Source organism: Cygnus atratus, chromosome 7 (assembly GCF_013377495.2).
Source record: "Cygnus atratus isolate AKBS03 ecotype Queensland, Australia chromosome 7, CAtr_DNAZoo_HiC_assembly, whole genome shotgun sequence".
Classification (NCBI taxonomy): Eukaryota; Metazoa; Chordata; class Aves; order Anseriformes; family Anatidae; genus Cygnus; species Cygnus atratus.
In genome coordinates, this window is record NC_066368.1 from 14,737,005 (window position 1) to 14,762,161 (window position 25,157).

The 25,157-nt window shown below is 45.2% G+C and overlaps 1 protein-coding gene across 2 annotated transcripts in view; it reads left to right on the forward strand.

Moving 5' to 3' along the window:
* Window positions 1-349: 349 nt before the first annotated feature.
* Window positions 350-25,157, forward strand: part of LCOR (ligand dependent nuclear receptor corepressor) — a 53,468-nt gene continuing 28,660 nt past the window's right edge. The window contains exon 1 of one of the 2 annotated variants that reach the window (XM_050712000.1): window positions 350-579. In XM_050712000.1, coding sequence (XP_050567957.1) covers window positions 483-579 — 97 coding nt within the window. In that variant the 5' untranslated portion in view covers window positions 350-482. The remainder of the gene's footprint in view (window positions 580-25,157) is intronic. The other variant, XM_050712001.1, reaches the window with a different exon arrangement.

The following is a 25,157-nucleotide window of genomic DNA, read 5'->3' on the forward strand; positions in this document are numbered from 1 at the left end:
CTGAGGTGTGAGATGCCCCTGAGGGAACAGAGACCCCTCAGGGGTGGGATGTCCTCTCGGGGGGGGCGATGTCCCCTGAGGGCACAAAGACCCCTTAGGGCAGAACATCCCCCCCCAGACAACAACCCCTGTTGGGGTGGGGAGCATCGACCCCCTCAGCTCTCCCCCAACCACCTCACGCAGCCCCCCGCCATCCCCCCCCCCCGCCAGGCGGGCGGGCGAGCGGGCAGCGGCGCGCATGCGCGCGGCGCCCGGAGGCGGGCGGCGGGGCGGAGCGGGGCGGGCGGCGCCTGCGTGGCGCGGCTCGGCGGGGCGGGGCGGGGCGGGGCGGGGCGGGCGCTGCGGGGCCGGGTGGGCGTGGCGCGGCGCGGGCGCGCGGCCCTTCCTTCCCGTCCCTGCCCCCCCCCCCCCTCTCACGGCCGTGCCCGCCGCCGCCGCCGCCCCCACCCCCAACCCCCGCCCCCGGCCCCGCCGCCCAGAAGATGGCGAGCCCGTGCGGGCGGCAGCAGTGCTCCATCGAGAGGCGCGGCGTCCGCCACCAGCTCGATTCGTGGCGACACAAGCTCATTCACTGTGTAGGTGAGGGACGGCGGCGCGACGGGGAGGCCGGGCCCGGTGCCCCCGGAGGTGGCGGCGGCTCGGCGGGGGAGGCTCCACCGGGGAGGCTCCGCCGGGGCCGCGGCCTGCGGGACCGCCCCCCCCCCCCCCCTTCTCTCCCCTCCCGCCGCCGTCTCCGCCGCCGTGAGGCCCGGCCCGGGCCGTGCCCCGCCCTTTGTCGGGAGGGAGGGAGCCGGCCGGGGGTCCTGCCCTTTTGTGCGGCCCCTGTCAGCGCCTCGCCCGCTCCTCCCCGCCCGGCCCGGCCCGGCCCGGCCCGGCCCGCGGCCCCTTCAAACTTGGTTCCGGCCGGGCCGCGCCCGCCTGTCACCGCCCGGCCCCGGGGCCCGGCCCCGGCCCCCTCCGGGCCCGCCGTGAGGCGGCACCGAGCGGGTGGGGGGGGGTGGGGGGGGCGGCGGGGGGAGCACCGGCACCGGGAAAGTTGCGGGTCGGGGCCGGAGGTCGAAAGGATGTGTGCTTTCTTCTTCCTTTTTAATTTCTTCCTCCCTTTATTTACCATTTTTCCCCCCCTCTCCCCTCTCTCCTGTGCGCCTCTGTTGTTACGCAGGGCTCCCCGCCATCGAGGCGCTCGCGGTTATTTATTTTTCTAGAGGGTGGGGGGGGGGGGGGGAAAAAAAAGCCTGCCGACGGCCCCCGGTCTGCACTAACTTTCTCCATGCCAAACAAGAGCTTTCGCCCTTTTTTTTCCTCCCCAGCGAGAAGCCGAGGCCTCGCCCGTGGGTGGCGGGATACCGGCAGGCACCGGCGCTAGGCCGGGAATTCCGTAGGTGTCCGCGGAGAGAGGAAAATGGGTCTGACAACAGCCACGGCCGAACTTCCCGAGCCATCTCCCACGCCTCACCGCTGTGCCTCTCCTCCCCTGGCCTCCCGAGCGCTTCTAATCGAGCCCCAAGCCTCGTTTTATTTTTAAATATGCAAATATGGCCATAAGCTGCCGGGGGCTGCTCAGCGTAGGTAATCGGTAATAACACTCGCAGATTCACTTTAGTTCCTTGTGCGCGGAGTTAAACCTCTTATTGTCAGTTAGCTCAGCATCCCAGTTCGTTACCGGGGATTTAAGACGCCGTTTTTGGTGGCAGCAGGAATTGTAAGTGCTGCTGGGTACGTTCCTGGCCACATCTAAGCGCGTTAGTTGGTGTGATGCAGATGCGTGCGATAGATGCTTGTTAACTCCAGGTTAATGCAAGCAATTAGCCTGTTTTGAGCAGAAAGCAATTCAAGGGCAGTGCATTGCTGAGAAACGGCCTCTTCACATGAAGGCGCTGGGTTTTCTTTCCAACTGGTTATCGATGTTTCTAGACCCAGTTTATGAGGTTTAATTCTGATTCTAGCTGCTAGCTTTGCTCTGTTAGGAGCCTCTCGTCGGCTTCCGTCTCTACGTGAGCTGGGTTTATTTTAATTCTGTCTCCTTTTCATGTCTCCTCTTACCTTGCCTGCTGGGGATCACCTGTTCTAGTCCTTTCTGCCCTCCCTACTTGCAGCGTGTCATCTCATCTTCCCTTCCGTCCCTGCTGCTTTGTGCTTGGGTCCTGGGATCCTCCAGCGCTGCTGTCCTGCTGCTCAGAGCCTAGCCTTGAGGAGTGAAGGGGGAAAAAATGACAGTTTAAAATGACAGTTTCAGAGCTGCTGTTGGAGATCTTGTGCTGGAGTGAAACGCAAGAATTATTTGTTCATTACGCTGCTATTGGGGAAAATCGTGGGTGGCTAGAGAAGTTTGCGTTACCTACAGACTGGAGGAAAACGCTATGTTATTAAAGTTCTTAGCAACCCTAAGTGCTAGAACTTAAAACAAATACCCTCCCCCCATCGTTCATACACACCCCGTTCCACTCCCTAAAGCCATTTAAATAACCAGCTCCTGGGGGGTTGCTCTCTCCTCTATCCCTTCCTCGCACCTAGATTTGATATAATTTTTGTCTCTGAAGGATTTCACTCTCTGAAAGTCCCTCTGTGCGTGTGTGTTAAACAAAAGATACCGTGAACGCTGTTAAGCACAGAGTTGACTGGGATTTTTTGGAGGTAAAGTACAAAAACATTTTTAATAAAATCAAGTCCAAAGTTTAACAGTGCTATGAGACTCTTTATCTTGATGGCACTGTGTCATAAATAGTTTCAACCTCAAATTGATCAGCTTTATGAGGTCTTGGGACCTGCCCTATTCCTAGTATGAATCTTGCATAAATTGTTAGGTCGTATAAGTGTGTTAATTGTTACCCATTTTTGTTTCTGAATTTTTTTCCCAGAATTATTGAAGGCTTATTGCGCTAGTCCAGGATATCAGCAGGAATTATACTGTTATCTTAACTCCTTGCTCCAAATACAAATTTGTCTTAAGTGGCTTGACGGTGTTCCTGGAGGCTTGGAAGTTGAGCTGTTAAACGATGGAACGTTGTTTTTTGTGTCATCTGTTTTTAGAGGTCTTAAGAATTTGTTCCTCTAAAAAATACCGATAGGTAAATACGGGGAAGTAGAGTATGGGGCAATTCTTGTTATGTCAGAAATATCTATTCGTATTTAGTTCTGACAGTAAATCTGAGGTGTGTGGGATTCTTTGTGTTAGCACCATTCCCTGGAAAGTCCTGCTAATTGCACACAGTGCAGTAGTCGGAAAACATAAAGCCTGTGGTTTGGACTAGTGCATTTGGCAATAAAAATGGCTTAAGTAATTCACTTTTCCCTCTTGTTTCTGCAATAGGCTGGGCTGTGGCTTCATGACAGTTTGTCAAACTACGCTCGTGTTCCCAAGGGGAGCAAAACCACAGGAGGACTGCAGGACAGCCCTTGCCCACAGTGAGCCAATTCAGGGGAGCTGTGCCAGCAGAAATTGTCATCCTTCTGGGGGGAGTAGAATAATTCTCCGCTAGTATAGCTCTCTGAACTGGCTCGCTGTGGGGTCCAGCAAATACCAGTGCTAGCACACAGGAGAGGGCGAGAACGCATGGCTGATGGAAGGGTGAGTGAGAACGCAGCAGGAGATGCAGATCATCCAGAACTGCCACGCAGTTGCGTCTTTGGTTGTGACAGCACAGTTTTTTGTGGGAGGTAAGCTCAGATCTGGCTTAAACCTGTCCTTGACATGCATTTCAAGCCCCCTTTTCCCTTTTCTTGAGGTGAGGGACGGGACAGCTGGTGAGAAACAAGTCCATGAACAGTTCTGCTGGTGGAGTGATGCAACAGAGGGAGCAACGTGCTGTGGCGCAGCGGTGGAGGGAAGTGTGGAGAAGGGGGTTCTCAGCTCTTCTCGCAGTGCAGCATAGTGGGTTGCTGAACTGCAGTGTAGGAGGGGTGAGCAGTGTCTTGATGCCCTCGTAGTACTTTGATTCTGGAGGCACGATTTGCTAGATGATACCTGTTTGATGCTGATACGTGTGCTCCCTGTACTGATCTCGAGTGCTAGCATCTTTCTCAGTGGCCAAAAGCAGGTGCCTAGCGATGAATGTAGGTGGCTGTGGGTTTTTCTTAATATAATTTGTAGGTATTTATTTCAACATTTGTCTATTCATCTCTCCCAGGCTTCAGTGGCTTGCTGAGTTGGAAATGGTTAGCCAAATCAGATCAGATAAGAAAAGGAGTTTAAAGGGAGGAGAGCCCACAGATCCCTGAAGCCCTCCTGACTGCTTTTACGCAGGCAGTAATAGCATTGCAATGCTGCGTGGTTACTAGAGTGATAGTTTCAGGTGATCGCGTGCATTTCTACTAGCTGGTGATGCTTGGCCCTTTGTTAAATATTAGCAGTACTCTAAGAGACTCCCTGACTGAACTAGAACTTCCCCTGGGGGGAGGGAGAAAGGCAACGTATTAGTTCCCTTCAGCAGTGATCCTGATTTTGGGATAAAATGATCTAAAAGGAAAACCTGTAACATCCACATCAGCTTTGCAACCCTGGGCTCTGTCAGCGTTTCATTCAGAGATTACTTCAGCTTATTTTGGCAGCCCAGAAGTAAAATCAGCTAAACAATTCCCATTTAGTTATTTACTTATTTCAAGCAATCATTGCTGGTGAAATCCTGCGACCCAAGTTCTTGATCCTTATGCTGAATTGTTGAATAGTGGTGGTCTTCCACGACTTCAGATACCTAGGGCTAAAGTGTGGATTCCATGGAAGAAATATGAGACAACAGGAAGTATTAGAAGTTAATATTAATCAAGAGAAGGTGTATAACAGGGAATAATTCTGAAATCTTTATTGCATTTTCTTATCTTGATGATTACTTGGGTTAGTTCTAGCCTGTATTACAGCTGATATAAGTAAGCTGCTGCTTCCAAAATATGGAACAGTTAGCCACGTTATCTCATTGTTTTAGAAGCAGGCTTGAATCTCCAAGTCTTTAACATAGTTCTAGTTCAAAGGGCAGATCGTATTTCTTTGATCCAAAATAAGAAAGGTCATTCTAGCCCCGATGGTGATGGAAAACAGTAATAAAAAAACAAGTTAGCAGAAACTGGGCTGAAGTAAAAGTTTAAATATAGAGCTATTCTAAACTGGTATCTGTCCCCGTGCCCCCAGTAAACGTGCAAGTGGTACTGTTTGCCTTATCTCATCCTGCATATAACGTAGATGCAGCTTGTGAGTTAAAGATCATCTCTCTTTAAGGTCCCTTCCAACCTGAGCGATTGAGGCGCTTTGTGTTAATTTAAATCGGTTGAACAGCAACTTGCTGGTAGCTAAAGGCTTGTTCAAGAAGATCTGGTCTAGACACATTTTTGTCTGTTGGCAGCACGAATGCAGGGAGGGAGAATTACCCTTTTATGACAGTTATGCCAGGAAAAAAATTGAGGCAGCTGTCACTTAAAAATCTTTAGTTGTAAGGAATGAAATTTACAGCTTGATATTTAGCTTTACTTTAAATGTGCATGGAAGGGTGGTAGGCATCTGAAGAACAGTAGTGGAAGTTGAACTGCGGGGGACGCATCTAGATCTGTTTCAGATATCTCCCGTATTCTCCACAAATCCCTTGAAATCACTTGTTTCTCTGCTTGCAAATGGAGAGTCACTTCTACCCTGCTAGGGATGGGACCAACCGAACAAAAGCGTGCTCAAAAACCTCGATCATCGCTTTGCGTTCTTCTGATGGATGCCAGATGAAATTTCTGGATTAGGCCAAATCACTGGGGTTGTTTGACATTTCAATGCAAATCTATTTTAACTTGTACAAAGTAATAACTGTCGCTGCAGGGTGGGAGGTTTCCTTCTTGGGACACTACGCTTCCTGCAGGCTGAACGTTTTTTTGACTTAATTTTTAACTAAGAGCTGACGACAACATTAGAGTTCATCCACTTTTCATAGAGCTCAAAATGAATTACAGTAATCCAGTGATTGCTGTGCATGCAGCAAATAGTCCAAATCCACCTAGGTAAAGCCTTTGTAGAATTTCTATATGGATACATAGGTGTATTGTACAGATCTACAATTTCGTGGTGGTGGCAGCATTTACAAAGAGTACCTGTAGTACTTTTTAAATTCTCCAAGCCATTTTTTGACAGTTTGTGCCATATATTGCTGTTGATGTAAATACCGTTAGGTGCAGAAATATAACAACTGCACTTTAATTAAGGATGGATGATACGAAATCCCTACTCCTGTGCTCAGTTGTCTAAATCCTTATTGCACAGTACTTAAACGTCTTAATGCTCTGCCATCTTAGGCTGTCTACTTTCAGACAAGTCCTGTCATGTGGTTTTTGTCTGAGAACTTGTGTGCTTTAGTGGCTAGTGTAAAATAACAAAGAGAATACTCACTAAAGGTCAGTTTAGGCAAAGGTCTAGAAAGGCAAGCATTTCACGGGGTTAAAGAGAGGTAGCCATCTCATTCTGATCGGGGGTGGAGAGGACAAGGCTGCAGTGTTTTATATGGGACTTTCCAATGCTCCACCTCACCTTACTATGCATACATGTTCCCAGCTAAGAGTATGAAGTTTTGGTCCTACAAGGTTACTTGAATGGCTCTTCCTAATTCTCCGATGAATACAAGGACTTCAGGATTTTCTGAGGACGGGGTTGGATGAGAAGGTCAGGGCCAACCTAGGTTCTACCCCTTGCCAAAAGGGATGGCAGTGCTTGTTTTCGCTAAATGGACAGAAAACGCTGCAAAACCAGCAAGTCTTTTGGTGGCACGTAGTATCTCGAATCATCTCATCCAGGAGTGAGGTGAGCACGAGAGCTCATCTGAAGCATCGGATGGAATCGTGTGCACGGGCTGAAGGGAAGCGGAGCAGAGAACAGGATGGCCTCTTCCAGCGGCAGTGAGATTTTTAGTTTTCATCTTATGTCTTGTACCTGCACTACAGGCGGTGGTTATGCTTGACAGCAGAGCTGCCTGAACTGGCTTAAATAGCCCCTCTGTGCCGACACAACTTGTGTGGCTGCCTGGTGAATTGGTGCCCTGACTAGACCTGGCTGGGAAGCAATCTATTTTTTTTTTTCTCCCCACGACATCTACAGGGGATGGAGAGAGAGAGAGAACGAAGAGTTGGGGCTGTTAGACTGGTGTTACCACATATGTACGCATCTGTGCTGCCTTTCACTGAGTAACTGCTAACTTCTACGTGCGTCGTGTATGCCTACAGGAGCAGGAAAACTGCTTCATGCATGTTTCTTCGAAGTCCTGTGGGTTATGCTGTGCTGGCTGCCTGATACTGAACTGTGGGCTTTGCTTTCCCCACCACGCTGGATGCTTTTGTCCAGTACCCCCGTTAGTAAGTTACAGTTTTCCACCTGCTCTCCCCATCTCTGCAGGCTTCTGGGGTTCCTCAGAGCTCCTCCCAATAAATCTGTGTGTCCTCAGCTTTCTCTGGATAATAGGAGAGCTTCAGCCTCTTCTTCCCTTGAAGAAGGATGTGTTGTTCTTGTTAATTTTTGTTGTTTGTTTGTTTGCCTTCAAAGCACTTTTAGCTCAGATTTAGTCCGTCTTCTGTGCTGTGTAGTAGTGGCATGTTCTCTTTTATGGCGAGTTGACAGAAATTCAGCTCTCAAAGCTGAGTAGGAGATCTAAGTTACATATCAGCGCTGCAGCACATCAGAGATGAAGTGGAGGTTATGGTGTTTCAACATTTCTGCAGGACACTGCTTCCTCTGTAGTAAAATTGCTATTAGACGATGTCTCCATTTAATTTTTCCACTCCTCTTACAGAGAAGAGAAAAGATGGTACTCCTGTTGCATTTTCTCGAAGCAGCAGCAAAGTGGCTGCACAGGGAAGACTTGCAGGGAGACAAAGGATGCTCCTTATGCCCTGAGGACCATGATATTTTATGGGAGGGAGAAGAGGGGGAGAAAAGAGGACTGGACAAGAGCCTAGTATTCATTAACAAAGAAAGCTTTCAGAAGCTGAATCCAGCAGCGTGGAAAGACATCAGAGGCCACCAGGCAATCTTAACTCTTGAGTTGAGTTTACTAACGAAAAATTTGCTGGTTCTCTTTGAACATTTTTTTAATGTCTTAGCGTGGGCATTTTGATATCTAGCTGGAGGATTGTGAAGGTCAGTCCTTCAGAAGTGGCCTTCCTCCCAACTCAGCTGCTGTTCGGGCAGGGTGGTGGTGGCCATGTTTCGGAAGTGGAGTAACTGACAGGGTAGGAAGAGGAACAGGTAGTCGAGCTACACAGTTCTTCACTTCTTGATTTCTATTTCTCTTTGGTTATATTAACAAAGGGATGTGAAAGTTTCACCCCTCAGCCTGCAATTCCCTGCAACGCTTCGTCCAGGCCAGCACAGCACACGGACGCTCTTCACCCTGTTCTCCTCAGCACACCGAGGTGTTGGGGTTGTTCACGTGCAGCAGCCTGTTGTTTGGCTGTTGTACAGGCAACTGCTTGGGTCGGGTTTGAAACTTTGTCATGGGACAGCCTCAGATTAGTCAGAGTAATGTGCTTGTACGCTTCAGCCAGGGGGGCTAGTGGCCAGAAGAGCCCTTTCTTAGCCTGTGCCTTGTGTCCTGCAGACTTGGGCTTCTTATGAAATATATCGGAATATACAGAATGGGTTGTGATAAGACCTTACTAGCTTTGTTTAAATGCTCACAGCAGAGTGACTTGCTCAGATTTTGCCTTTCTCTTAGTGCGTTCATTTGTTTGGTAGTTATCTCGTCAGTTTGCTGAACAAGTTGGAGGTAGGTGCGAGAGCAGACCTTGTCTCAAGTTTGGTTGTCTTCTGGGTTAGGATCCATCATTATGGCAAAAGTGATGACAGCTGCTTTCTAGGCGATGCTTTATCGTGATCTCTTGGTGCGTTTCTGAAAATGTGCCATCATATCCTTTGTGTGAAGAAGTTTTTGCAGAGGTGGACACCTAATAGCTTCTCTTTTATTCTGCAAAATCAAGAGAATAGAAGTGCATGGAAATAATTTCCCGTTTTGACCTAAGGAAACTTAAAAATCAATCTTCTTAAAGCAGTGATTCCACTTACATTCCTCCTTTTCTAAAGGCTGTAGCTACCTTATCCCTTGTTTTTTGTTTAGTATTTTAAATTCATTAGGACAATTTGAGTATGAGATTGGGGCAGTAAGGACAACTTCTTTAGAAAAAGCATCCGCAGTTGTCTTTGGATGATAGTTTCTCAGTCTAATTGACCTCACTGTGCAGTAAGTGAAGTGTCCCTTGCTGGCTGTGAGAGCCCTTTGAAAAAGTTGTGCTCGTGTTGAGCTGCAAGGGGAAGGTTTCACTGACCTCGGTGGCTGTCATTCATCTACATTCATCTGTAGCTTAGTGTCTTTCAGAATATTACGAGATTGACTGAAGAACTCCAAAGTGCAGAGGGGAAAAACTAAGCGTGAAATGTCGGCTGGGTGCGGGTTTAGATGGGTATCCATACTTCGGGATGCATTGTGTAGGACATGTTCTGAGCCTTTGTAAAAATGAAGTGTCAAAGTCTTTTGGGCGTAGGGAGGTAATTTTTCTCCTTGAGATGTTTCCCACAAATATGTAGGTTATTGTGACTTACAGCTGGGGGACAAAATTACAGCAAGTGTAATACAAACTTATTTTTTTCTGACTAAATGCCTAACTATTGTCTGCACTTTTTTTTATAGTTTCCTGCCTTCGTTATGCGCTCACACAATGCAATAAAAACGTGATCTTCTAGAACTGTGTGGTGAGATGCTCTGAGAACCTAGTTCTCGTATCTTACAGGAGTATTTCTGAGAACTTTTCACATAAACTGTGCACTTGGTTTTGCCTCTGCAGTTTTCCGTGAGCGATGTGCAGTGACTTGGGAGCGGATGACTTCGGTACGCGGTTGAGACAGGCCAGGCTGAGGTCCATTTTGGGTATGCACACTTGAATTTGACAGGAATGCTGTGTTTATCTCTTGAACAAGCCTAAGCTGTTGAGAGAGGAACTTTGTTTTACCAGGGCTCTCTTAGATCAGTGATTTTTTTTTTTGGAATTTTTTTTATTTTCCAACCTGGAGTTGGCAAGAAGCAGTGGTGGAAAAACAAGACTATTGCCAGGAGTTTAAATTGCGTGGGGTCTGTACGCTTTTCAGGAGCCCACAGTTAGAAAATTACTGCTCTAAATGATTTGTAAACAAAAGCTGTTTTCTTTTCCAAAGTGGCTGTAGGTGTTAAGGAGTACAAGATGATATTTAGACAGCTATTAGATAAGGATTGGATTTTTCTTTTCCTTTCTCTTTTCATACCTACCTACTTAAAAGTATATTTTTATCAAAAAAATGGATATTGCAGAAAAGGCTAGCCCTGGAAGGCTTCAGCTTGAAAGCTAATTTCTGGAAAAAGGTTAGAATGGCATCAAGTAAGTTTGTTTTAAGTGCCGCACTCCATACATTCAGGTCTTTTTTTCTCTTCAAGAACCTTGCCGTGAAGGCCAAACACCTGCTACAGAGTTTGTATTGGATCTGAAGATTTCCTTAACCACTCCTCTCTGGATGTGAAGGGAACCTTGAATACACGGTTATCAGCATAACCTGATGTTGTCAGTGCCAAGTGCTGGCAGATACCCTGGAGCAACAGATAGATGCCCTCAAGACCAGAAAGGCCGTCTGCTTTATTTCTTTTAATGACTAAAAGATGATCCAAGTATGGGAAGGACAGTAGGCAGTGATAGTCTCTACGTGCATTGCTCTTCTGGGCGCCAGAGCCCAGGTAGCACTCATCCTGGCCACTCTTGTAGCTTGCTCTATTTTACTAGAACCGAAGCAGAGGTCACAGACTGAGTGCAATCGCAGTACAAAATTGAATATAGAGTTCAGAGGTTACTCTGCTCAACAAGTTACTCAGTTTCAAATTAGATTAAAAATTGACTTCATAAGTTAAAGATGTTGCAGGCCTGTAGTCCACTTTGCCATGGAGGCTGCGCTCCTTGGCTGTAGCAAACAGATTGGTTCTTGTTCCTAAATCATCTGCTGGCCTGTGACTAATCCTGAATTCAGATCTTCCTGCTGTTTGTACTTTGAACTGAATTCTGTGCTCCAAATAAGAAGAACACAAAGGGCTTTACGTTTTCTCAACCCCTGGTAGCCCAGGGACTACCGGGATGGGAAAGGCTTTATGCAGCTTATACGTCATGGGAGATGGTGGAGGGAAGGGCATGTGGGGAGAAGTCAATCACAGCTTTGTTGGTCTATACTTACTGGCATGTTGATGAACTTTAGCAGTTAAATGCACTTGTGATGACACCTCACAAACTTCAGAAAGTAAGCAGTTATATTTGGAAACTTTTCATTTGGGTTTTTCAGGACTGAAACAACTAAACCTACTTTGGAAAAAAAAAAAAAGGTGAAGAAGCTCGTTCCCAAGAAATGAGCCTCTCCCGATTATCATGTCTTGGGTATTATGTCTTGGGTATTTCAGCATCCTAACCCTAAAACCTACTTGAGATCCTTTCCTGTCTGTCCTCCTCCATGGTTCAGATACAAGGTGGGCTTTGCCTTGCTGGGGGGGAAGAGGAATGGTTTTTCCATGCTCGGTCTGGGGGAAGAGAGGAGTGATTTTTCCTGATCTCATCTTTAAAGCAGACAGGTCTCGTCTCTCAGCATGCCGTGGTGCTGCCTAGAAGGGTTTTTGTGGCTCTGTCCACAAGCAGTACACAGCTAATTTCAGAGCTGGTTTGTACTGGAAGACTCACAGCTGTGTGTTGGAATTTATAGTATAGTTTGCAGAGTCTTGTCGGAGCTGTCTTTTAAAAATAACAGCTCTCGCTCTGAACAGCGTGCTTTGCCGCCCGTGGTTCTGGTTCTGCTTGCGACCTGGATCCCGAAGGCAGGGTGAGCAAAGCCTGGGTGTTAGTGAGGGGCCTGGGTTAGGCTGGGCTGGGTGCTTGGGACCTTGCTGTGCGTGGGGCAGTCCCTGCAAGCAGTGCCCAGGGCCTGCAGGAGCAGCCCGTGGCTCGGTGCAGCAGATCTTCCACTTCCAGTGGCCTCACCGAAGTCGTAAGCTTGCTCTCGTTTTTGGAAAGAACATGCCGAATGCTTGTCTGCAGACTTTGAATCTCCTTGGTGATGCATTCTTCTGCTCAGGTGGCTCCTCCCCGTTCGCTCAGTCTGAGGGGAGGTGGACAGCCAGCTGAATATGAGATAACGGGACATCGGGGCCTTGAAACAGCCCCGAGCCTTTCCTCCAGGAGCCGGTGAAGGAAAGTGAATAGCTCTCTAAAACCAGGTCTCTTTCCAAAGTCCAGGTTTAGCATAAAGCTAAAGCTTTACAAAGAATGCTCTTAGAAAAGGAGGAGATAAAGTTTAATAGCTGTATAATTACTCGCCTTGTTTGAATCCCCCCAGGGAATGTAAAGGTGCCTCTAAAACAAAGAGACCAAAGGTTTTTTGTTGCTCTGCTTCTGGACTAAGTGGGCTGTCAGCACCATACTGAGTGGCGTAGCTAGTTAGCTGAGAGGTGTTTTCTGTGAAATCCAGAGACGAGAAAAAAGGCAAGGCCAACCAGAGCAACAAAATAGATTTTGCTGAAAAATAAAGCTTTAAATAGATGTTTCTAGCAGTGTGGGTTTTTTTCATTCTTTTTTTCTTCTGGGGTGGGGCTAAACATAACCAAACTTCGGGCAATCATGGCTATTTCATTTTAAGGTACTGAACTCTGATAGTCTTCCAGATAAATCTTATAGCATTTTTGAGAGAGAGATGAAATAGTTCCCACTCTAGATGTAAAACAGTTTCAGGTAAGCAAGTGCTGTCTTCCTGTGAGGGATAAGGGAGTCTGTTCTTTTGAAGCTGCTGCTTATTAAAGTTGTAGCATAAAACTTGGGGGACAGAGTTTTGGGAAAGACTGGTGAGAGAAGGTAGACAGGTTCTGTGGTGTTTTGTTGTTGTTTGGTTGGCATGCTTTAGCTTACAAAGCCTGGTAGAAATTACCTGGACAAAAGCTGTTCTAAATGTATGCGGTCCTAACCCTTAAGTCATGAACTGAAGAGGCTTGCCTAGACACATGCATCAGAAAACCCTTATTTTCAGGAAATCTGCATCAGCAAGTGATCTTCAAAATTATTTGATAGAACCCACTGTTGGCTTTTGCGCCATGAGTTCTTTTTCCAGAATAAAGTTAAACATGTTATCTAATTTTTACCTGTATTGCATCACAGTGATATAAGCAATTCAGTAGCGAGACAGATTTCAGAAAAGGCATGAATTTATTCTCTGTGAAATTGTTTTAGTCGGAAAAAAACAACAGAATTTAGTGATTCCGATTGGTATATCCTAAATGTTATGTCTAATGTGTGTAGAAGGTGCTACAAGAAGAAATCAGTACACTTTTTTTTCCTTTCCTTTTAATGAGGGGAGAGGGACCTGAGTCATCTTGCACTCAACTGTAATAATGCATTTCGGCATGATTCTGAAGAAACTGCAAGTTCACCTACAGCCATTGCTGAACTGTGAAAATGTGCATTGCGTTTATAGTAGCTACAGGTTTGGACAGTAACTCAGATGCTAATCTCTGACAAGTCCCAGTTTTACATTATTTAACCTAAATGAGCAGTATAGGAGCTCACAGATGTGTAACGCTGGCCAGTAAAGAAAATCCTTCAGGAGAGGCCTCTGTTCTACCACAGGAAAATAGGATACATCCAGGGGAAGTGGATTTTCATGTAAAACCCCAGCTCACCGTTACAGAGCAGTTTTTATCCTGGTGTAAACTGAAGGTGCTGCAGCGAGGCTCCCCCTCTCCGTGCAGTGCCCTCGCGCTGTGTAGGTGCGGGGTGGGTTGGTTGATCCCCGAACCATCTCGTCGTGTTGCCGTGCAAATGCAAAGCGAGCGAGCATTTGGGGGGTGGAGGGGATGAGTGGGATCAACCCTGTCAGTGGAGAGGTGGATTTGTCATGGATTAAAGTGCCAAGTAGTCAGTAATCGTAGCCTCAAAACATTGAGGACGTGCTGCGGAGTGGGGTTCCTCTTAACAGTAACCTTCAGTTTGCAGTAATCTGTCCTCTAGTAACTTCAGATAAGCGAGTTGTGGAATTTTGAGTAGTCTTACTCTGCTTCTCATGGTTAGCAGCTTACACAACGTATTTTGTGCACGTTTATTTTGCTGCTGTTGATTTTTTTCGCCCCTCCTTTAAAGCACTTGAATTAGGCAAGCCTCGTTCTGCTCTTGATGCTGCCTTGCTGGTGAACGTACCTTGAGCTGCAGTATGTCTCCAGTGAGTAGATAAATCTCTTATCCAATGTGTTAATTTTAATACAATTAACAGAAAATTACAGATAAACTGACATTATAATGGAGACATTAGAATCATCATTAGTTGCTGTCAACAGAAGGTGCCTTCTAGAGATCAAACCAGCTGAATCTCACTGTGTATGCCCTTTACAGGAGGCTCATAGGAACCTGAAACAAGAAATTCCTACAGAATAATGGTAATCTTGACTCTAATGCAAAAGGAGGAGAATTAACACACTTTTAATGTTAGCTGAAAGGGAGGGGTTTTGCTTACCTGTTCGGGTGATTTGCATGTTTAGGCTTTATGGAAATAGCAACAAACACTCCTAGGATATAAACCTTTAGGTTTATGATCTAAGTTGGAGAGATGGGCTGGTGTAGAATAGGCCTCTTTAGGGTCAGTGCCATCCCCGGACTGGGAGGATGGTAGATTCCTAACCATGGAAGCCTCCTGAGGGTAATCCCAATACAGATGGACCCCGCGTTACACCAGGCTGCTGTGCAACATTCGTGTTCTGTGTCTTCCCTTTTCCCTGAGAAACGAAGTGGACTAGTCAGGCGGGCTTGGACTGGGCGTTCTGCGTGGTCAGCCAGTCAGGATTCATCAGGGCTCCTGGTGCAGGGATTTTGCATTTCCACAGCCCTTAGAGTTGCCCTGGGTGTTTTGGTTCCAAACAGGAGTAAACTACTGGGATAGTTTATCTTCAACCTGAACAGCCGTTCTTATGCGGGGTGAACTTGGAGAGGTTCGCTTTCCTTTTTTAAAGGGGAGGGATCGCTTGTCCTTACTTATGCAGTCTCCTCAAGAAAGGATGCTCAAGAGGCTGCGCTTTGAATCCAGAGGCTTGACTGGAGTTTGCCTCCATGAGCTTTATCTCATGCTGGCACTGACCCCTTCAAAAGGGACATCAGAGATGCTTTACCCATGTCCCTGTGTGCAGAAGAAAAGATTTTTGTCATGTCCAAAGCCTTGCCACTTCCTAAAATGCTCCGAGTTCTTCCATGTGGTTCTCAGTTCTGTGCTGGCTCTATGACTTCAGCTACTTAAAGCCAGTGCAGTAATGCTTTAAAAAGCTGCGTTTCATGTGGGTTTGGCTTGAGGGATGCCTGGGAACGTGCTGTGGGAAACTCCACTGAAACATGCAGGGCTGACCAGTCTGTCAAAGATGAGAAAAACTGGTAGGGATTGTCTCTTTGTTCTTGCCGGCACACCACAAGCAGAAGGTGTAGGATGCCACAGGATGACTTCTTTCAGAAATCCCTTAGCTCAGCAGTTGTCAGGAGGAGGAAAGAGAAAACCTTCACCTCCTGTTTTTATGTGGCGATGTGCTAACTGAAGTACAGGCCCCCGTGCTAGAGCTTGTTCTAAGATGCAGCAGCATCACGGGCAGAAATAGGCTTCTATTAAAAGTTTTTTTTGTTCATCTGTGGTGGTGGTTTTTCCCTTCCTTTCCACTTTGGATCTGTGGACTGCCCTGATTATAAAGCACCCAGTCGCTTCTCCGAAGCCTTGTTACTGAGGGTAACAAATCCTGCAAAATTAGCCTGTTCTGTTTATTTGGGAATGAAGTGGAATAAATGTTTCATACTTTGTGCCTGGAAGCGTTTCTGAAGAGCAGAGGCTCGATAATCCTCAAAGATGCATGCTGGTTACTTAAATTGCTGCATTTGAACTTCTGGGGCGTAGGGGAGAAGGAAATCTCTTGCAGGCTTTCTGAAGGCAGAGGCAGTTGTTTCCTCCTCTTGCTTGCCCCTCCAGCTGGATAGTGCAGCCAGCTCCCGATGGATGAGTGGATGTCATTACTCTCAGAAAACTAACTTTAAGGCAGAAGTGAAGGGTTTTTATTCTCTTTTTGCGAGTAGTTGAACTAGCTGTTTAGGTTTCTTTTCTCAGGGACCACATGAATAAATGGGAACAATACAAGGTTGAGTTGCACCTGTAAAAATGGATTCATTTTGTTAGCTTCCTCCTGTTTCTGCACAAAGCCACGAGCAGCAGAAGTACTGGAAGAACCTGCTGCGTAGGCTTATGCTAACCGTATGTTAACTTTGCTTAAAAAAAAAATTAAACCCTACCTCCTGCAGAACTTGATTTGCCATTGAGAAGAGCTTTCTACTTGCTGGGAGTGAAGGGGAATTTTTCAGTCCCTGGCAATTGTGCAGGGAAATGGCTATTGTTACTGACTCAAAGACTGTAGAAAGAACTTTAATTTCCCTGCTCTGTTTGATGCCTCTGCAGCTCCGAACTGTTTTTCAATGCAAATATTCAGCTGACTGTCCACTGTTGCTGTTCCTGGGTTTCTTTCATTTTACTTTCTTCCCCTGTCCCCCGTGTTTCCATTGAGTGCTTGAAGTTATTTTTCATGAGACATGTATGTTCCAAAACTAACTTTGTTTTCTCTTTAGGTCACTGACATATTTGTCTTCACTAATGTTTGCAACATCTCCGAACATAGTATCCTCTGTGAATTAACTAACATGCTGTTTACCCTTTCTTCCAGATCCAGTTTCTGATCCTACTTCCACATTTGGGAGTATGCAAGGGACAAACACATCTCTTTGCGTAGCTTGACTGGATATCCCAAGACTAGGATGTTAGTATATTTAAACAATTTTTTGCATTAAAATGTTGCCAGTATCTTAATTGCACATAGATTATTTTTGAAATGTAATTAGCTTTATTGGCATTATGCATATTCAGAAGCCTGCTGGTAGAGAGAGTTTTTCTACAGCCTGACTAGCGCTTATTGATGACTTCAGAATGGGTGCGGGAGTAGGAAAAAATTCAGGGTTGCTTTTTAAACGAGCCAGGTTTTAGTGTTATAGCATTAGCATTCATTCTTGAAAATCTTGGCTCTTTGTCTAATAAGATTAACTGTAGGTTAATCCAAGAACATATAAAATCTTTAGACTGTGTTCAGGATATTTATGAAAGACCGCTTCAGACTTCTGACTGAATGAATATAAGCCTAGGAGAGATTTTTAAATACTTGAAATAGCCAAATATCTGTAGAAATATTTGCATTGTGTAAAATATTGTACGCTGATTTATTTATTTTCTAATCCTTGCATCACAGGTTACATTATTCCGGTACTCGTGAGGAACCAATTGTCTAGAAGAGTAAAACCCTATGCTAAGCTATTTTTGCAGATACGCTAGTGCAGCTTCCTTTAAAACGCGTTTTGTGATTGTATAGTTACTGCAAAATAAGATACTGCATGGTTGCTGTTATGTAAGCACTTGTCTGGTGGTAATTACCAGTTTGATGATAAAGAAGTCAGCATTAAACCAATGTGCTATTTTAAAAATATGTATTTTTGACTTGATCACCTCTTGGAATGTCTCATGTATTCAAGTATGACTATTTAATTGAATTATTGATTGAAACACTGCTATAAGCAACTACTTAAGTTATCGAAGTGAATTGGGTGCTGATGGCAGTGTTCATTGTGCTGCTGTGGATTCTGCAGGTTCCCCTGCAGCCTTTAGTTCTCCCACGTGCTTCCAGTCTTGTCCCCTTTTAAATGAAAGGACCCTTCTTCTCTTCGTGTGCCTCAAATTCCTACTGTTAAAGCTCTTACCAGTCTTCCAGGCTAGCATTTTAAAATAATCGGTTACAATTTCTGTGCTTAGGTTTTCGCTTCTGTTGTCCAGCTCCGTGCATGGGTAATGAACTTAGGCAAGACTGCAGTTCTTTGGCGGAGCTACTGCTGGCAGATCTTCTCGGAAGACCTTGTGCTTGGGAAGTGCAGCGTTTTGTAACGCTTACTCTGGTGTCTTGCTGCGTTGTTGTTTAGTGGTTAGTTCCTTTGCTCACCCTTCCGGTGTTATTCCTGTGGTTTTATAAAAAAGCAAGTTTGTTACGTTTGCTTACAGGCTTTTCAAGGGAATTTGAGATTCATTGAGTACTATTGATTATTTAAATCTTACAAAATCTGCTGAAGCTCAGTGTGTTCTAGAAGTCTGACTTTCCTTGAGCGTGGAGATGTTTCTGGTATCAAAGAACACTTTAAAAATGTCAGCTCCATTTGAAATAACCTTCAGAGGATGGAAGGTATAAAACTGACAGTAGTGGAGAGTAAGCTGCTTACATTAAATTGTTATTCAGGTTTCTTGCATGTTGGCAATTCAGTGTTCACTCCTCATGCTGTACTTTGTTCATTACGTGTGCGTGATGCTCCTCCCTTTAACGAAACTCGTGTATGAAGAACTCTGTATGAAAGAAGGACCTGAAGGGAAGATAGCTGCAAAGTGTCAGCCTGCTTTGTAACTCTGAGCATCTGTTGGTGCTGCTCCAGACTCCGAGCCCTTTAGAACCAGATTATTTGCATGTAACCCGCAGAAGCACAGTTTGTTTCAAATTCCTTCACTGTTTATACAGTTGTACTGCTGGCAATTCCTAGCCATGGATTAGGAAATCCATTTATGAGATTCTTTTCTGAAAGGACTGTTGAGAAGTTACAAAAAGAGCTGCTTTGGATATAATATAAGTGGACAGTGACCCTGATCTTAAAAGCTGAAGCTTTTCTAGCAAAGCAGCACTCAAAACTGTGAAGTGCTTCTGTTGTTTCTTCATATAGAAGTTGTTAGTGGTATTTCAGTCTCCATTGAATTCAGCAAAACAACATGGTGTGGAATGCCAAGCTTGAGAAGCTTTGTGTGTAGATTACCTGGAAAATTGAATTCAGGTTTTGAACAAAGGATCTGTGGTAGGCAGCTTCTTAGAAGGCTGTGTGTTTTCCCACTCTGTCTTCACTTTCTTGCCACCAAAGAATCATTTTTAGATCTGCTGAACATCTTGAACAGGGATTTTCTTTGAACAGACCTGAGGCGGTGACTGGTCTGCGAGGACTTTTTTTATTGACATACCGACTGTAAAACTGGAACAAAGCTTTCTGTTTTAGATGGCTGACCTGCAGATGTTTGTCTCTGTAACAGTTTGTTGTTCTTGAACAGAAACCCGTGATTTGATTAAGCATATTCAGAGATTCTGCTGTAATTCAGTGGCATTAAGAGACTTAGTGCATGGAAAGCGCGGACTGCTGTCTTCTCTCAGTTCAGATCACACGTGTTGCTTTCAAGCAACCGACTTCAAGTAGAAGGAAAACAAAAGTTGTGAGGGGGATAGTATTATGGCCTCAAGGCAAATGCATTGGATGATGTTTGACTTTCTGAATTGTGAGAGACTGATAATCTATTGGAGTAAAGGAGAAGGTGAAGACTTAGCAGCGTCAAAAAGCTGCACAGAACTGCTTGGCTTGGGGAGGACTTAAAGATGATAGGATGAGCTGACATTGCTGTATATATGTAATTTGCTTAAGAGCAATTTAAATTGTTAACAAAGTCTGTAGACACCAAATTCATTGTGGCTACCAAGAAAAGATATCTGGGCCTAACTGTGATATCCTGCATGGCTGTCATAAGCTGTGTTTTCTCTCTCATCTTCTGCATCAACCCTAATCCCAAGATTGTTGTTCTGAATTTGTTCTTCAGAGTAAATCTTACGCTCAGAACTTCTTCTGAGTTCTGATCCAGTACCAACTTCAGATGTCTGTCTCTAATGTGAGTAAGGGAAAGACAGTCTGAGAATAAGGAAGTCAAATGGAGGTCTTGATTTCAGCCTTGTTGGTGTCTGTGCTGTCCTTAGTCCTGCCACTTGTTCCTGTTGGCATAACTGAACTATGCTGGGAGACTCTTCCTGTCCAGAAATAATGCACTTGTACAGTTTGTTTGTATTGTCAGTGGAAAGGGAAGAGTGTGGATAGCAATGTCTGATGTTAAGCAGTGTTTCTTCTGTCTGATGTTGCTGTGCGGTAAGTAGAAAAGCTCACCATAAGCCCAGTTATAGTTGTGCGCAAAATACCCTAAAGAAATGGGGTCCCTCTCCAGTGAAGCACATCGATAGGCATGGCTTATGGAATTGATGATGTGTATCTGAAGCTCAAAGGTTAGTAAGATCCAAAGAATTGCTGTATGAAATGATGGCAAACGTTACGTGACATTAGAAGTAAGAGATTTATCAGTCACTTTCTCCTTGAGGAAAATTTCCACCAAACACCAAAGGTCAGACCGTTTCACAGCTCTTTACTGCAAGTCTCTTGCATCTGGGTGTAGTTATTCTTTTTTTAAAAGAAAGTTCGCTGCTCCTAGTCTACACTGAGTAATGCTCCATCACATCTGGCAATTTCAGTTCCCACAATTTATTTCAGCACCAAATTGTTTTGCTGCTATAATCTTGTGTTATAAAGTTGTCAGCAGCTGTGCTTACACTTCTCTGCATCCAAAGGAAAATAGGGGCCTGCAGTTTCTTTATTACTGTGGCATAACCTGAGGTGTGAGTGAAGGACAAGAGCGGATATTTCTGCTAGCATTTAATTTTTCTGGCATAAAAGTAACAATAGCAATACAGCTGTATCTTCGGTGCTGTATGCAAGAGTTATTGCGGGCTTCCTTTGTACCACTGTGCTTTTGCTGTTATTGTCGTGCAAAGCTGGAGGGGGCCGTTAGGCTTAGCAGTACTCGCCGTGGGTTTGCACCTTGTGTTGGGGATGCACGAGTGCATCACTTAAGGTGTATTTTCAAATGTAACCTCAGCGATGACAATTAGTTGTTGTGCTCTGCTCTGTAGCCAGTAGGAATTCTGTGCTCATGTCTTTCAATTTCCCTATGTACACAGATCTGTTTTTTTTTTTTTGGGGGGGGGGGAATTACAATTAATTATTTAATTTAAGGGGCATAACTTCCATCCTGCCCCCGTTCTAATTATTCTTCCATGTTGGTGCTAGTTGCCTGGGACACCTGCTGATTTCACCTAGATCATCACCTTTCTGTTGAGGCTAAACTGAACAGTCCATCTGAAAAGGCTACAGATAATTTTCCAGAAATTCTGGGAAGCCTTCTTAAAATACCAGGTATACTTCGTATTCAGGATGCAGCTTTGTTTCTGTGATTGAGATCCATCTTCTTTTCTACTGTTAGCTTCTTAATTGGAATTTAGATATACTTGCTAGTGTTGTAGCGAAATAATCACTTGACTTAATAAAGTGGTGTTATTCTCGTGATGCACAAGAATTTGGAGGATGTTGTTGGTTAGCTGGAGTCAGAAGGCATGCTTTGCACTGGGAAAACTATGTAATGGCTTGCGACAGAGGTTTCTTTAACATCAGGCAGACTCTTACAGTCAGAAGTAAGAGCAAAAAGGCCCTTGGCAGTTCTTACCACACAGGTCAGCCAAGTATGTCCATATCTCAACTCGGAAGCATTCAGTCAACTTTCACAGGTCTGTTGTTTCCTGGACAGCATCAGATTTTTAAATGATGAAAGTGATGCAACTAGATTTAGTTTCCTGAACAGAATCACACTTCCATTGCGCTTTGCAGACCCACTATACATTTGAATATCTCTGCCTTTGTCAAACAGGTAGAGATGGCAAGGGGCTCTATATAATTAGCTGAGAACCAAAAAGAAAGAGTAATGCATTGAGCTAAGGCAGTAATGAATGCTGATATATAACTGACCTCCTGTGAAAAAGGAGGTGAAACTGAGACATGCTCCAAGCATTCACTAGATCATATCTGTGGCTTAGTAGATGCTTTTTCCGCTGGTGGCCTGTGTTTAGGTGGATTCAGCAGCTTGTGCCTCCCCTTTCTGGGCTGTTTTAGCTGAATTGTTTCAGCTGGTCTGGTTTCACTGGGTGGCTGCACTGCAGACAGAATGATGTGGGCCAGGACCATGTTACTGGGAGAAAGGAACCTGCTTAAATAGGGCTGGTGTGGGACATGAAATATAGCAGATATCTCAGTTCAACCCACGCCTCTAACACGCTTTTGCGCCACACTAATTCATAACTCTTGAGGCTGGGGTGGAAATCACCCATATCCTGTGCTTCCACATATACAGCTCTTTGGGGACAGAGGGGGATTCTGCATGGTTCAAATGGCCTTGGGCCTCTGCTGTCCCTGCTCGTGGCAGCCTGTGCCTGCCTGCACACCTGACTCTGGCTGATCTGTGCTACGAGCGGTGCTGTGCCCGTGGAGCGAAGTGGAGCAGCAAAGTGACCCTGCTGGAAATGCAGGCTCTATCATGGAAGGTATTTTTTGGATAGCTCAATTCCATCTACTGCAAGGCTGTTCTTAGGCATGGGCTGGGGTAGCATGATGTATGGGGATAAATGCTGGTAGTTAACAAATGTCACCTTAACTTCACCTGGCAGTGAAGCATTAACAGGTTGTCTCCAGCAGCAAGAAAGTTTCAAGTCTTTTTTTCCTGCAATAAGTAATTCAGCACTGTTGGGTATGAAAACATTGCCTTGAGTTGGAGAAATATTTGGGTCTCTGTATACAAACTTCTGTTCTGTGGTGTTTTTGTGCTATCGAGTGTGCTCATTCTTGGGCTATTCAGCTCTTGTAATCTGTTAATAAACTTTCTGGCTGGTTGGTAGTTTCTTCTCAGTGAAAGTTAGTCCTTTAATAAACCTCCTGATCTTGGGCTGAAATGTAAAACAAGCCCACCACCCCTGGCTTGATCAACCATCCAGATTAGGGATGCGGTATCTGCAGCTCAGAGGCTCTTCCCACCCCCGCAAATCGCCGTGAAGATTACAGCTCAGCCTGCCAGGGCGACTGCTCTGTCTCGAGGTGGTGTTGAGGCAGCCACTGCAAAGTCCCCAGCTTTTGGTGAACTCTGCTGCAGAGATGTTTGATTAGAGATAAGGTTTCATGCCTGAATGAGATTCTCGTCTTGATATCAAATCACCAAAAAAACAAAAACAACCTTTGGCAAGAGTCAGGAGATGGTCCATGTTGTGCTGTTTGCCTTGCTATGCTCTGTACTCTGGAAACATGCTTTATAAGTTATCATTTCTGGTTTGGGGGATTATTTTTTTTAATGGTGATTCTTTTCTTTTGTTGTAAACAGTGAGATGTGTCAGTGCTAACGTAGGATGAGGAGATCTGTTTCCATTTCTTGCGCTGAGGAACAGCCTGATAAGTTGCTTGCTTTGCCCTCCAGTTCTGTGTGGAGAAGAGAGATTTACCCTCTTTTAGGGGATTCTGTGGGGCTCTTTTCTGTTTTGAAGGCAAGCGCATTGCAGCACTGTTGTTTGGATGTGTAGCTGTGTTTCTGCCATGCTTAGCTCATTAACTTTTAAATGCCTTGCTGCGAGTTTGATATTCCATCAGAGAAAATGTGCTTAGGCTTGATTCTCCGAGGAAAAAGGGCTGCCTGGTTGAAAGGGATGCTTGACGAGAAGGGTGAGGATGGCCTGCTGCAGCTGCTGGCCCAGCGGTGGAAAGTCTCGCAGGAAGGGTGGTCAGAAGCACTTGCTCTCAGCGGTACTTGTCTACTGCCCTAGCAGTAGGATGTGAGGATTCCTCTCCTCCCGAGCTCCCAGGGCTTGTTGAGGGACCTCAGCAGGTGATATCACATATTAGGTCTTCTGTTCCCAAGGCGTTCTAGTGGAAAAACGCTGTAGAAGAACTAGGTATTGCCATATAGGACTTGGTTACTCCTGTTCTTCCTTTAAACAGTTCCTATCTTAACGTCCTTCGGTAGGTAGCTGTTCTCTGTGTGCTTGTCTGTATTGCTACAGCACCAGGTTATTGCTCTTTAAGGTCCCTGGAAAGCCATTGTGTTTACTAAAGCTGCTGCTCTCTCTGGAGCAGCGATGCCTACAATAAGTCCCCGAGCAGTGGAGCTCCATTCACAAGAACGCAGAAGCATGAGCTTTGGAAAAAGGATGGGCATTTTCAGTATTTGTTCCCCAGGAAGCTGAGATGAAGTTGTTCTCACCTGTAGTAATCTAACTTGGCACCATTCAAATAAAAAGATTTCTCATCATAGGTAGATAAGCTTTTTTATTTTGCTGCTTGAATAAAAGAATGTTCACAACTTGTATAATTACATGGATGTCCTGAGACTTGGTTTATATTAATAACTGTCCTGTGACTTTTTTTTCCTCCCTTGTTGCTTGGTCTTGCCTTTCTATTAAGATGCCTGTGACTGAAACAATCAAGTTTAATAGATTTTTGTCCTAAAAGAGACAGAATTCCCGTGTTACACAGAGGCTGTAGGATTTTTCTGAATTAATTCCTGCTTCAAATCCCATAGCTGTGGATAAATATATCCAATCTTGACCAGAAAATCTAGGCATGAGAAATCCAATAAAAAAACCTGATGGGACGGCGGTGGCTGTGTCCTGCTCTGTAAGGAGGCTCCTGATTTTATGGGTGTAAGAGCTGGGGAGAGCACGAGGGGAATGTGCTGGTGGCCAGCCCATGTTTCTCTAATAACTCCTTGAGAATCCAAGCCCAGCCTGGTCTGGCGGTGCTCTTCTGCAGTTTTCAGTTGCATCTTGGTAAAACTATCTTACATCTGGCTGAGTTTGACCAGCTTCCAATTTTAGCCACTGGATCAAGGGATGGCTTTGAGAAGCTCTTTTTCCTGTTCCTAGATGTGTTTTCTTTTTGTGGCTTTCTCTAGCCTCCCCTGCCTGTCTCCTGAAGCAGTGTTTGGCTGCGTTTGCTGTGCTAAGCATCCCGAGTGACCCAGCCCCTCTGCTATTTGCTGCTTGCTCTTCCTGTCGTTGTATCTCCTGCAACCTTACCCACTGCTTTCCTCCAAGTCTGAAACCTTTAATGGCCAGGGGCCAGGAACCAGTACCCACTGGCAGTGGTTTCCCATTGACGCTAACGTTTCAGGAACTGTCACTTAATCAATTTTAATCTGTTTTGTGTGTATTGGGCTGAATTTTTATTCCTTTTCTTATTTTTTTGGCTGGTTCTAGTCAAAATACGTGGCACCAGGCCAAAAGTGGTACACTTATCTGAAAATATTATATTAAACCTGTTATTGCTAATCAAACTTTCAGTTTCATAACAGTAGAATTAAATATTTTTCTTAAGTCCATGTTGATTGACACTCTTTCTGC